Genomic DNA, 15299 nt, shown 5'->3' on the forward strand with positions numbered 1-15299 from the left:
AAACATAGATATTAGCAGATCCCTTATTCAAAGAATTTTAGTATACAACAAAATCTATTCATTAAAACCAGTGTTTAATCATAAATTGCTTGTTGAAAACTGATTGAAAACAGATTCTTGCATCACAATATTTTATTCACTGAGGAATCAACATTCACAGCTATGGCGTGGTTTCATCTCAAATTTGTAAATACTGGACTAAAGATAATCCAAATCTAATAATAAAAAATTGATCCTTACTTTTTGCAAAAAAATCTTATTCAATATTCGTATTTGGAAATTCGCAATAATTTTGTTTTGACAGAACTAGCTAGCGCAAATTTAGAGGAAAACAAATATTTTAACAAGACGGATGCCTTGGACATTCCATACTTCTAGTAAGAAACTGGCTTGACGTTCACTTCCTGAACAAGTGGATCGGACACTATGGATCAACACCTTGGCCTGCACGGGCACCCTACTTGTCCCCATTAGATTATTTCTTATGGGGATACCTATAGTAAGGGCGTCGCCACCCAATGGGCTAGCTAGGGGAGACAAGATAAGGGAGAGGATGGGATAAATTATAGGCAGAAATAGGTAGTCAATTAATTTTTTTATATATTTTTAATAAAACCTATTTAATACAAGAAAAACATAAAAAAAATTAATTTTTCATTGCCCCCATATAAAATCGTTGCATTACATATATAGCTTTAGTTGCACTGTTCAACTTTTTTTCTGATTCCAATGGATAATTTTTTTTTTTAATTTAAAATTCCAGAGAATTTTTAAATTATGGAAATGTATTACTTTTTAACATAAAATTTTATATTTTTAAATTCTTTTGTCAACAAATATTTATACTAGTTGTTGAATTGTTTTCTTTTTAAATTAAGTAATATATTAATTTTCAAAATTAAAGTTTAAGTAAATAAAATATTTTATTTCCAATCTCTAGTATATTCTTAGCTTAAGAAAATGTTTGTACTTTTTTCGAATTTCTAGGGGGGGGGGGGCAACCAACTCCGAAATTGTTCTACCAAGCAGTTTTTATATTACCTATATTAAATTTAAAATAAAAGTTTATTTATTTTTTACAATTTCTACCTACTTTAGATAAGATAGTTAAAAATCGCGTCTTCTTATTTGTAAAATGTGATTATTCTTCTTTTTCGACTATATCCCGGATTTAAGCAATTCTTGAGATCTTGAACAATTTTGTTAAATACAGTTTTTAACGAAAACAATAATTAAAGGCACTTAGCTTAGGGAAAATTTCACATTTTGAAATTTTTTGGACGCCCAACATAAGCAAAACTTTTTATCAAGAATAACTCTTTCTCAAAGAATCTACAATAAAAAAAGTTTACAAGAGTGCGGTACTCCATCCGGAGACACACTGTATAGTTACTAATATGAATGTAATAAAAGTTCAGTAATTTTTAGTAAAAACGTCATTATTGTCTATTTTAAACAGCCAATATTGAAGACATTACCCTGTGCCATTTCTTCTTTCATTTTTTGTTCACATTTTCGTAAAATTTACTTTTTTTAAGATATTTTGAAGGAATTCAATTGGAAAATTACAGTCAATATTAAAATGTTTATCGTGTTAAAAAAGTATAAAGCAAAATTCAATGATAACATTTTAAGTTTGTGTTTAATGTGTATGTTGGTTCCTTTTTAAAAAATTGTTTTAGAACGTTGGTTGGGGCGATTAAAATGTATCGGTTCCTGGTAGGTGTTAATTTATCGGTATACAAAGAGACTGAGGGCAACCGAAGCCGTACGCATTCGTGAGCTGGTTCTGGATATCCCAAGACAAATTAAAAATTAAGTCCGAGATTAGGAAACAAGAATAAATCTAAAGCCTACGCGACCAGAACCGAATTAATAAAAAAGATTTACGAGAGAGCCAGATAGGTTCAAAAAACTGTCCGGTTCATTAATTCTAGTTCCCAATTAACAGCCAATTATAGACTAATTAGCTAGGCCAAATCCACTCGTACCACTTTTTCTTTCGGAGCAAGGACATTTATTATTATATAAATTATTAACACGGTTGTAGTTAATTGCCTTGTTTGGACCGCTGGACTTGCTAAACATTTAAAAATTCCTATATTGCTAATTTATTCCTTTATTCGTGGATGTGTAATTGCTTCTCATTATTGTTCGACTAAATGTGATGATTAATATTTAACAGCACTTCAACGGTTTTTTTTTCGTAATCGGTTGGACCAGATCCACACTGTGCTCAATATATCCGAAAAACAAAAATTATCCAATATAATTATAATACAATACAATACAATACAATACAATATAGTACAGTACAATACAATACAATACAATGCAATGCAATACAATACAATACAATACAATGCAATGCAATGCAATACAATACAATGCAATATAATACAATACACTACAATACAATGCAATATAATACAATGCAATATAATGCAATACAAAACAATGCAATGCAATACAATACAATGCAATACAATACAATACAGTACAGTACAATACAATACAATACAATACAATACAATACAATACAATACAATATAATATATTCTTATTTTGTGCCTAAGAGAAAAACTTCCACTTACAGGACATAAGGCTAGAAACAATAGTGTGCCAAATAAAAAAACGTAAATCAATAATAATAATCATAATAATAAAGAAAAAAAAAACAATTAGATGATATAAAACTTTAAAAAGATTACATATATGCAATAATTTTGCCATTGCCATCCTCTGTAATTGTAGGATGCCAACAACGTTTTCATTTTTATCACGTTGATGGCATAGAATTGTTATCTCGCAAACTATACGAGATAGGAAAAGCTGTTGTATGCTCACTGCTTCCGATTTAAAGATTTCAGTTTCAGGGACACAGAGCAATTTTCAATATAAAGCTTTAATAATGGACTTAATTTTAATGTTAGTTGGTTCTCTGCATTCTCTCCAGCCAGTGTTTTGGAAAGTTCTGATTAAGAAAGTCACGCACAGCTGCGGTATAATGTGGTGGATCACCATCCTGCTGAAACCACACATCCTCTTCTGGCACAGCGTTGTCATTTTCCAATACTTCCACAATGTTCGGCTAGATATTCGTTTCCAGTAGATTCACAAACATGTTTCCATCCAGATTTCTCGGTCGGAAGAAAGGTCTCCCAGTATGCCCGCCCAAACATTCAATTTCCTCCAATGCTGCATATGAGATTCATGAAAAATGTGTGGATTTTCATTACCTCAGTAGCGGCAATTATGGCGGTTGACTCGACCATCCAATTGGAACGTATATTCATCGAAAAAAATAGATTGAGTACAAAAAATTTGGATTCCTTCGGGCACGACCACTCATTTCTTCACAGAACGGCAAGCGGCGATCAGGATCGTCTTCATTAATTTCTTGTACCAAAACAAGACGAGACAATATTGTCTCGTTTAAAACAGGTAAAAAAGTTGAACTGAAGTGTCTCAGGTTTTTTTGGCTTTATTTTAATTCCGATATTTTCCATGTGGGAAGTTTCAGATGGAACACCCTATATTTGACAAATTTGAAATACATTTGCTGCTTGATGCTGAGATTCAAATTATGCCGTTCGAAATACAACTGACTTAAATTCTGAACTATTTTCAATTTAAACATAGGTATTCCAAAACCTCTTCCGTGCCTAGACCTGACAACGTTCCGTTAGGAAATTCTCGGCCAGCATTTTCCATTCCACAGCTTTCAAACTCTGAAAGTATTCCTTCTCCGACTCTTTCACACATATCTCACGAAAAGAAAGCAGGCCTGTGTTTATATGTTAATAATTAATTAGGCAGATGATATATGTTAACGATAAAGCCGCGACATTTATTGGTATGAGAGAAACAATCCATAAATTATGAATATATTTGTACCTAATTAGTAGACTCCTTGAATTATACAAAAATATTGCCGTATCGATGGAACTACATAAGTCTTTAACCTTTAATAATATATGGAGGTGCATAGATTTTTCGTAGGTATATATTCAGTAGAAGAATTAATATTAGGATCTGAAGTACTCTGCTATAAAGATGACTTTCACTGATCTCGTGAGTTTCAATTTTTCTGGATATATCAAATGCAAATTAAAGAAAAATCACTAGTACATAAAATTATTAAAAAAATTAGCATCTGGAGTTTCTATATCTTAATATATTTTTTTGTCAATTACAATATAATTAGATCATTATTTTATACTCAAATTACAACAAATGAAAACTTCAAGTGTATAGTTTGTTATGTGGATTTTTTTATAATCTACAAGATAATATGTTTAGGTTATATAAAAATAATCCTTTAATGTTAAAAGGACATAAATTAATAGTAAATATTTAAAACTTCATGGTAAACACGATAAATAAATTTACACGAAAGTTGTTCTTTTCAAGATTTTAAACTTATTACAAGTTATCATTAAAACAACATATGCTAGACTGTATTCAAACTTAGGATTTCCTTAGGATAAATGGAAATTATTTAATGTAAACTAATGTTTCTCTCAGTGTACAATAACAGCCAGCAGGGCTATGTTGACGGATTGTTAAAATTAAAAACATCAAGACTGATAACTTCTTAATATTTTATATAAAAGAAGATGATTGGATAAGTAAGTTATTATTAGACTAAAATTTACATAGTTTTGCCTATTAGTTTCCTTTAATTTTGAACTTTCATCTATGTTTTGATTTATGATATCACGTATTAAATATTACACTGCTCATATAATGTATATTTATTCAGTTTGTATATTTATAAAATGGCCTTTCCTGTCTTTTATTACTTTAAAATCACAATTACCCATCGAACTCTGAATGTAAATTTAGTGAAAACACCTGCTACCTATTAAGAGCAGAAATATAATTAATGGAAAGTAATTTCTGCTAAGTCGTATAAGTATGGTGCTAATTTGTTAATGGTCGTATGTCATTTGAATAAAAGACAAACATATTCTGCTGGTTGATTAAAAAAAAACAATTTTAATTGGAAATTTTCAGCAACTTGTTCCTGATTAGATCAATATTTATGGGCTCCGGCACTGCCCATTGAATATTAATACTAAACTCGTTGACAATATCTCAAAATTTACAACCGATACAGATATAGAATTATGATATCAGTGAAAAAAAGACATAACGGAGTGAGGAATGAAACGGTGATAGATGTAAAATATAAAAAATGTCTGAAATTGAAATGTCTTAGGGTAGTGCGAAAATTTTTCAACTCAAAAATTACCGGGAAATAAAAGTGAAAAAAAAACAGATTTATTTTTTTATTTTTTTTCGACTTACATCCAGTCAAAATAAATTAATATAAAAATTTTACCAAAATGTCTATATTTTTTGAAAACATTAAAATAATGAAAAAATTAGAAAAAAATACTGAAATTTCTTGACATATACTTGATGTGTTCAGCTCTATACAACTGCCTGAAAATTCCAGCTTTTCCTGGTTTTCCAGATTGATGGTCCAAAAGCTTGTTGCACTAGAATGTAAAGCATCAGAAATGGAATCAAAAGATCTTCCTTTACGTGAATTTGAAGAATAAATGTTTGTTTTCTGAACTCGGTTTTCCATGGGTAAAAAAGTCATGTTTTTTTTTTTTGTTGTTATAGGGCACTGAAATTTTATTTCGTTTTGTTGTTTATTCATAAAAAATTCATAAAAGATTTTTCTTAATTTGAGATCTGAGGGTACTTTTTCGAAAATATTATTTTATTTTTTGTGTTTTTATTCTTCCATTTTCTATTTCTTCCAATTTTTTGCATCCGAGAAAAAACAATTCTGGTTTACTTCCCGAATTACTAAATTTCTATAAGTATTCAATCCAAATTTTTGAATAAAACTATACAGGGTGTTACAAATTAGTAGGTCAAGCAGTTAACAAAATATTCTTTGGACTAAAATAATTGAACTTTTCTTATGCCACTTTTCATTTCTTAGCCCCATTTTCAAAATACAGGATGTAAAAATTAAAATTTCAAAATGATTTGTATTGACAACTCCGGTGATTGTATTTATTTGAAATTTAGCACATATTTTGATCTTAAATAGGCAAACTTTTTGTGTATCCAAAAAAGTTACAATATCTAATGAGGCCCCAAATAAAAATCTTACGAGAGTGAAAAAAAAAATAGAATAAAACGCCGCTTTTTCTAAAAAAAATATTCGGAAAGCATAGGTATACTCAAAAAAATAGGAGGTCCACAACCCCCTGTCCTCCGTTCGCACTTTGACATTTTAAACCTAAATTTCAAATAAATATCTCTACAATCACCGGAGTTATCAAAAAAAATCATTTTTTAAAATCCCATAATTTTAATTCAAAAGAATATGTAGTTAATGAGTTGACTTACTAATTTGTAACCCTCTGTATATTGATCCATAAGCATAAGATCAAAACATTGTAAGTTATCCTTAATGAAATATATAGTGATCAGATCACAAAAATCAGAAGTGGGATATTCCCAGTTCTTTAAAAATCTCTTGAAAGACGATATTTCTGCATCGTATCTCGCCTCAGCGAATCCTAAACATGTTAATAATAATACAAAACCAAAATATACGCCTTTGTATGTGTATAGCAACCAATCCGTTAGAAAGTCTCCCGTGGCACTTTTCCTCTTTGCTCGTGGAATATCAATACTCTCTTGTAAAGTAAATCCCTGCTTCTCCGAACCAAGACGTTTCTATTAGGGATATTTATAAAGCCAGAGAGATACAAATGTGGCCAGTGCACGGCCCATAGCCACCTAATTGCCCCCATATTGCAATATCCTGCCAGAGAGACGTTATAAAAAGCCCATTATGCGAACTGTCAGAAGCCCTGATCCGGCCTGCAGACTTGAATGGACTGTGTCGCGGCAGCAGCTCATCCCACACTAATTAAAATGTTAATAACATACAATTAGGCCTTAATCGTACCAACTTGGTCCGGGCGAAACGTGAGTTCATTAATAATTTGTCATAATCACCGTTCTGCGGAGAAATTTGAGATTGCCGAAAATTTGGTACAGATTTTCTAAAGGAAAACCTCAGGATTGGCATCAGTGTAGATGTTATTGTTGCCAGATGAAAGAAATAGGGTGAAAATGTAAAATAAAACAATGTGTTCTCGAGTTGATACGGCGAGAAACAACTACTCTTCGAACTAAAGCTTCGACTAGCTTTGAATTGTACCCGTAATATCTAGTAAAGAGCTAGAGTCATTCCTCAGTTGAACCCACCAGGCATGTACCAGTTTCGAACTTACTTTTTTCATCAGTATGCCATAACAATAGGCTCGATATCGGTGTATGTCTGGTAGGTTCGGCTGACGAATGATCTCAGTTTTTTTCTAAATGTTGAGAGTCTAATTCAATACTGGTCGGAGTATTAGTTCGCAGAGAAGTTATTTCCCGCAATATCATCGGTTTCAAAATTATTTTGCTTAGTGGAGATATGGGTCTCGCTATCATAATTGTTACAATCATTTCACCTCATTTCATCAATTCTCTCATACATGTTAAAGTCTAGTGTGAATTGATGACTTTTAATGTACAAAGTACGTCCTTAAAATTTAAATATGTAAATATTTACATGAACATAAAATAAAACTAATAAAATAAAACAAACAAAATATATGTTACAGTAAATACAAACAGAACAAACTAAACATGCTCAAGCTAATTAAGCTACCATATATACCATTTCCATTATGAATTTTCTTGTTCTTTGATTTGATTTGATTTGTCGTACTGGTCAAACTCCAGGAACAAGTTCCTAAGTGGATAAGATCTATTTTGCAAAAAAAAAAAAACAAAATGATTGAAGTTGTGACAGTTGTAGAAATAATTGAAGAAATCTGATAAACGCAAAGAATAGTGCGGGCCTAAGTTAGATACCTTGAAGAATATCTGTTTTAGTATCACTCCGTTTCTTAGACCGAACAAAATTAATACAAATACACTTAAGTACAACATATTTTTTGAAATGTAAATACTGGAGGTAAACTTTTGTTGTATTTTTTTTAAATTTGCAATCAAATCAAGCAAACTATGTTACCTTAATGCAACTGATTTAATTTTGTGCAGTCTACCTATGCTTTTGACATATCTGTTTTTAATACCAATTAATAGTTTAATAATACACTACAAATGCTTGATTAATAATGTTATTAATATTGGACGAAGCTATTAAAGCCTCATATTTATTTATATTCATTTATATATTCTTTCAGGTATTCCAAGTCTAACAACGCAAACGAATGTAATATTATAATGAATGGCCAATAAAAATTTTAATAGCCAGTTTGCGGTATAATTCTAATTTTATATATACTTTTTTTGTCCGTGGTTACATAGTGGCTTGATAAATTATTTAATTATGGTAACTTAATTGTGTATTCAACCCGATGATTATTTAAATTTCAGTGCTCCAATATATAATAATAATTAATATATACCTTGTAAATTATTATGTACATTTATGAATATGTTAACAAGATAGACATTTTGTATGAAGTTACTTATTTGTGGCACAGTTTCAATTTTTTTCTTATTTATTTGCGTATTTTGTCACTTGCGGGGAAAATGAAAAAAGTAATGAAATAAACTTGAATTTTTTCATTATTCTGTTATATACTTGCTTTTTTCTTTTATAAAGCAACAAGGATCTACGATATTGTAGATGTAATTTAACTTTTTTTGATTACATTTTTTTCTTCATTTGAACAAATACCGAATTTTTAAACAGAAACTATTTTTCATAAAATGAAATATTAGAAAGTTTTCCACCTTTTTGATTCCATGCGTGGACACACTGTATAGTGATGTGTATTTTTTATTTGTCTGCTATTTTCAGTGTGATTTTTAGTTGGGCAAACCTATTTTCGTAAAAATAGTCCTTGACTAATCCTTTTTGGTGTAAGGGTTTATTTCATCATTTTTAAATTTTTTTTCATAGCTAGCAAATACCCAAAAAAAGACAGTATGAGGGAGAGATAAAATAAAACATTGTCTCGTTGATTTTATTTTAGTTGTTTTGATGATTAAGGTTCAACAACTTCTTGATGGTCAAAAAAAAAGTCTAGATATTGACAAAATAATTTCACAACCTTTTTCTTAATTCTGATATTAGTTGTTTCTGAGCTGTCTCTGTCGTTTTTTTACGATGGTCTTTTCTTTCCAGTGGATTCCAACGGGGAGCCCCCTAAATTAAAGTGTAACCTGAGGAAGCACAAACCAAATAGGAAGCCCAGGACTCCGTTCACCACTCAGCAACTCCTAGCTTTAGAAAAGAAGTTCAGGGACAAGCAGTACCTTAGCATAGCAGAGAGGGCGGAATTTTCCAGTTCATTGCGACTGACAGAAACACAGGTAGTTGTCAAGATGAAAAAATTTAATCATATCGCCTAGGTAATACTCAGATTGAAATTACAAAAGTCAACTTTAACGAAAAATCAACATGAATAGACGATTCACACATATTTAAAAATTCTTGGTTACAATTTGTGAATCCCTGGATTTTAACTAAAACTTATTTTGGCTATAATATTTTAACCATTTATGGTAACTAATTAACTTTTGGTATACACCATCGACAACCAACAATCTTTTGAAAAAAGTTATAGGAAAAAATACCATGTGGTTCACCCTATAGATATTTTTTTTCGAATGTTTCATACTGAGTGAAAATACGTACATAATCCAGTGACAAAACGAAGCTTTTTTATTTTTATGTTAACTTTTCTAACTTTTGAAAGAAAGAATGAAATTGTAGTAACATATATTTTTTTAACACCTATTCAGTATCTACTGTTTTATTAATGCGAAGAGTTAAAGTTAATATTTTCTTATTTAAATTAATCGTACAATGACTTACTTCTACAGTTTTACAGAAAAAAAAAAACATAGGTGCTAATGAAAATAGCTTTTTATAGTTTTTTTAATCGATTTGGTATTTTTGCCACTATTGAAAGAAAAGAGGAATAAATAACCCCTCATCCCAAATGGATCAGTCGTTTTTATTTGGAAAAACTTCCATTGTATATTTTTTCTATTATTTCAAATAGCACATTGCAAGTATGTGAACTAATGACAAAAAATCATCGGTATATATTTCTCTGAGAGATGAATAAGGTCGATCAAGTTACGAAAAAATGCAAAATTTAATGATCAATAACTTTGCAGGAGAGAAATTCAACCCATCTTTTTAGTTTTGAAGTCATCGAAGTAAACGAAAATATTGATTTCCGTTTTTAATTTTTTAATCGTAAACAGAAAGATTAATTTTTTTAATTGAAAATTATTAAGACAAACCTGCACTAGCCGTCGCACCTATTGAGATGGAGAGTTACAGCTTCTGCTTTGGATTTTTGCATTTTTGAACTCAATATTTTTTTTAATTTTTCGTTCAAGATGTGTCAAATTTTTCTTCATGTTTCTTAAAATAACCGAGATTTCAATAGTGCGACTCGTGAAATGAGCACCCTGTATATATGATTAAAAAACCATAACCGAAATAAATCACCTCGTATATCCACAAATTTTGATCCAAAACTTCCTTAAATCATTTAGGCCCGGGTAGACCTACTTTGCTGTTATACAGGGTGTCTCAAAAAATCGAACCCAGCGACAACTTTTCAGGATTGGGTCCTATAAAAATATTCAGATATAATTGAAGGAAACCAATATGTTGGTGACCTTCGATTTGACATTGACCTTAAGTTCTCAACTCAAACCAAGGCCAACGTGTAAATAATAAATGGAACATTGAGCACAAAAATAAATATAATAAATAAAAATAAATATAAAAGTAATAAGACGTATTCAACTAAATGTATTAATAAACTTGCGAAAAGTTAACCAAATATAAATGGGGCAAATATTAGCAGATACTCATGCCAATCTTTTTTTTACGAAAGCATAGAGCAATACGCAGCAGAATTTGCTTTAAATGTTGATGCTGCTGTTCGTATATTCAGGCAGATTCGTTTCCTTTAACTTATTTCTATTTACCTTCTCCTGAGAGAATAAAATTCACTTGCTTCGAATGCATCGATATGCACCATCTACGTGATACGACATTTGTTTACGTTTGACAAATATGCATATTCCGGTAAACCTGCATACATGTTGCGTTCTCGATCATTCGGTCGTTCCCATCAAACTGCATTTGTTTAAATTTGGCAAATACTTAGTAAGTAACTGCATCATCTGGAGAGCTTAATGTTCTGATGATGATACCTTTCTTATTATTAGAGGTACACCCTTCAAACCTTATATCACTGTAATCTTGAAAAAGTGTTCCATTAAAAAAAAATCATAACTTTTGAGAACATCTTTTTCAAAATTCAGTATCATCACAAAATACTTTTAATTTATATCTACAACTTTTCCATCTCACTTATAACTAACAATCTGTACATTTATCATGAGACGCCCAGTACACAATTTTTTAAACAAACCGCCGAACAATCTTTTTCTTTTCCAGGTGAAGATCTGGTTCCAGAACCGCCGTGCCAAAGCCAAGCGGCTGCAGGAGGCCGAGCTGGAGAAGCTGAAGATGGCCTCTCTGTCGCGCCACCCCCACGCGCTCTACCCTCACCCCGCATTGCAGGGCTATTTCGCCCCCGGCGCGCATCCTCTGGCTTCGCTGCTGGGCGCGCGGCCCCCCATGGGTCCCCTCGGGCTGTTGCCCCAGCCGCCCCCGCCCCCTCACCTCGCCTCCCCGCAGGGGGGCGGCAGCATACGGTCTTCCAGCCCGCACATGTCCTAGGCGGGGGTGGGAAGCGAGCACCGTCGATTGGGCGAGAGTGAGTGTTCCGTTTAGATGCAATACACTGTTGATATCCACGTGCGTAGGTTTTTGTATATACAGGGTGATTCGAATCGTAAACTCTCATAAATTATGCCAAAATTCAATTTGCATAGTGATTTCAAAATACATATTAATATACAGGGTGCTTACAAAGTATATTTGAAGAGTGTGCGAAAATTAGATTGGCAGAATTTTTTTTGTGCAAATAGAATACTTCTGTTTAATACCTACCGACTTGCCACACGGATACGATAAAAAGTTTTCAGGAATCGTAGGAATTGTGAATGCCTCCTGTGTATAACAGAAAAATAATATTTGAAATAGGCAAAATATTTGTAATATCCTAAATTAAAAGATATTTTTTATATTTTTTTTATTAGTATTCATGATTTTAAACAAATCAAGGGTTCGTATTATCTCCCTCACACATAGTCCGTACAACATTTGTTTAAATAGAATTCCAAGAAGACCCCTGCGACGCCCGAGGTAGAAAGATATTGGCGGCCCCGGCGTGGCGTTCATCGTAGAAGCTTGCAGTGCATAATGTGTTTTGCAGTTACTTGTGCATTTTCAGTGTAATTTCTTATTAAAATAAACCAATGGATGTGAAAAAGAAAAGAAGAGAATTTAATTTCCAGTCGAAGAATATCGAGTTTAACTTGTTTAACTAAAATTTGAAGGCACGCCCCTGCTACGGTAAATTGTTACAGTAGTTCCGACAACAGAACTTTATTGGCTTATTATTTTCTTGGAATTGTATCTCAACAAATTTGTAGGGACTGTAACTAAAGTTATTGTTGCGTTTGTAAATACGTAAAATATTAATATTTGAATTGAAGTTCACTATTTGAGGGTGTATTTTTTCTGAAAACTAATAAAAAGTATATCATTTTCACAGATATTTTTCAAAAACTGAAAAAGAACGGAAAAAATAAAGAGGTTAATAATGAAATAACAGTAATAGATTCTGCCTAAAAACCAATCCTTAGAATGATGTGAGAGATGAATAATAGTGCTTAAATTAATGACCAGACATGCTAAGTCCAGATTTAAAATATGAATAATATATCTCGAAACATTTTAACTGAAAAAACTTGATATCTACCATCCCCTTTTAAATGAGCATGTCTTCCTTATTTTTTAGAAAAATTTTATATAAAAATGCCCATGTTTTTTGATTTATCATTATTCTTTCGGAAAAAGTCATGGACGTACTTTTTTCCAAAAAAAGGAGCCCTATCTCGGCACGCCACTGCCTAAAGTGATGGAATTAAAATTCTACCAACAAAAGTACCCGTTTATAAGTTGTATCAATTGCAATCTTTGCTTATAGATTCCTAAGATATAACATAACACATATACACTTTTTCCAGTATTTTAACTCATCCTTAAATAAGTTTGTAAATTAAAATAGGGTTCACTGCATTCATATATATTTTGCACCTGACCTAACCTTAACCTTTGCACATTAATTTTTAGAGATAGAAAAACGGATTAAATATAAAAGTTATACGAATTATTTCGTATCAAATCATACAAATTGACATCGCAAAAGTATATTTTTTATACATGTATGTTTTAATATATTATTTAGAACACATGTTTAAAATTTCAGTGATATAGAGTTTGATGGATGTATCTCTAATAATAAAAGAGATATTGATTTATTTTAGTTATATCTAGTTTACCACAAGAAAAAACCTTCAATCACTGTTGTCGCAAAAAGGTGTTCTGCTTAAATACTCAAAAATTTAGTGTACCATTTAAAAAAATTAAAGTTGGTTCATTTCGACATATTTGCAGAGTCCATTTGTACAATCTGATGTAAATTGTGGTGCTTCATAAACATTCGTACAATTTTTGTATATAACAATTTTTTCCTGTTTCCAAAAATAACAGCTGCAGGTAAGGTGTAAAAAATAGAGATACGATACGACGTATCAAAATGTAACATCCTGTATATTTTTATATATTTATTTGTAACAATTACAGTGATATAAAAATTGTTCGGTCTGTCTCTTATGGCAATAGACATATAAGCTAAGAGTCATTATCGATGTAGTATGTTTCCCTTAAATGTTTTCTATTCAAATACGTCAAAATGTATAATGTGGTTTTACACATTTGCGATGTTAATTTTTTTCTTCAAGCATAACAGCTGTATGTATAGTGACTAAATATAAAGAAACACACTGTATTCTTATTTGCAATAAGGAATCAATTCCTGTAATTTCATAATTTAAAGCGCAGTCACCCTGTATATTGTCGATTAAGGTAATATACAAACAAAATAATGGTCTAGTCTGAATTTGAGTTCTTTAGAACAATTAATTCTAAAAACCTTGTGTGTAGCAGGAAAATTGAATAATATTGATAAACTATGAACTAAACTTTGAATGACTTTTTAAAATTTTGCCACTCAAGGTTTTTATCTGCTGCAGGTTTTTAGTTTTTGGATATCAACACCACTCGATTTGAACATTGTGATTAATTTTGTAATTCTGTATATGTATACCTACTATTTATTTTCTACGACTTGTTAAATAAAGGTAACTGTTATGTCCTATGTGAACGTGCCAAATTCAGCTACAGTCCCCTAGAGATTGTAATTAGAGAAAAATAAAAAGTCAGAGTTGTTTTCGTCGGCAGAGCTCTTTCATGATAATTTTATGGTCCCGGTTATCTTTTAAGGGAGATTAAATTGCTTATTTTTTAACAAATAACCGAGATAGGGAATGACCTCATAATAATACGCTATCATTTGTGGTTCTGATCTTTACACCCATAATAATTAATATTTAACACTCGGTGGAGAAGAAATAAATTGAATCACATTATTTACTTATTATTTATTAACAAACACCATATCAATTATTTTTAATTTTCCGTGATGGATAATTTTTATCGGCGACAGTCGCGGATGGACTGGCGATAATTGTTACAAATTGTAGACGCTCCTTTTCACGTCTTGTCCACAACAGCAGTTTCCTGGTAAGCTATCGGGAATGCTCCGAATTATACGAGCAATATACTCGTTATTTTATTATTACTAGTCAATAACTACATTGTGCAAGGATTATAATCGTTTCGTGGAACGACGACATACATTGTGATGCCATGCTGCTAATATTGCTGTTTTGCTATTGCCTTGTTGAACCTATTTTCAATGTGAGTACTCGAATACTAAGTCAAAGAATAGTATCGAGTTCTTACTGTCAAAATGTTGATAATAACAAAACTATTAAGTAAAGTCAATAATCAAACATATTGTCCTAATTAGTAAAATGAAGGAATTTCATTGCTAAACCCTCAAATGTTGTAAACGAACAGGAGATATTGTCGTATAGATTTGTAGCATATGTGGTTTTATCAAAAACTTAAATTTCAGCGGAATCGAGTTTTGTCAGTATAATAATGACCTGATTGATGAAAAATTAATTAAAACATGACTTTTGATTAGTTATAACGTAATGAGTCA

The 15299-nt window shown here is 31.2% G+C and overlaps 1 protein-coding gene across 1 annotated transcript in view; it reads left to right on the forward strand.

Moving 5' to 3' along the window:
* LOC108912393 (muscle segmentation homeobox) overlaps positions 1-11779 on the forward strand; it is a 93571-nt gene extending 81792 nt beyond the window's left edge. The window contains exons 2-3 of the mRNA XM_018717598.2: positions 9191-9378; positions 11495-11779. Coding sequence (XP_018573114.1) covers positions 9191-9378; positions 11495-11779 — 473 coding nt within the window. The remainder of the gene's footprint in view (positions 1-9190; positions 9379-11494) is intronic.
* The last annotated feature ends 3520 nt before the right edge of the window (positions 11780-15299 follow it).

The sequence above is a fragment of the Anoplophora glabripennis genome, unplaced genomic scaffold, assembly GCF_000390285.2.
Source record: "Anoplophora glabripennis isolate ALB-LARVAE unplaced genomic scaffold, Agla_2.0 scaffold685, whole genome shotgun sequence".
In the NCBI taxonomy this organism is placed as follows: Eukaryota; Metazoa; Arthropoda; class Insecta; order Coleoptera; family Cerambycidae; genus Anoplophora; species Anoplophora glabripennis.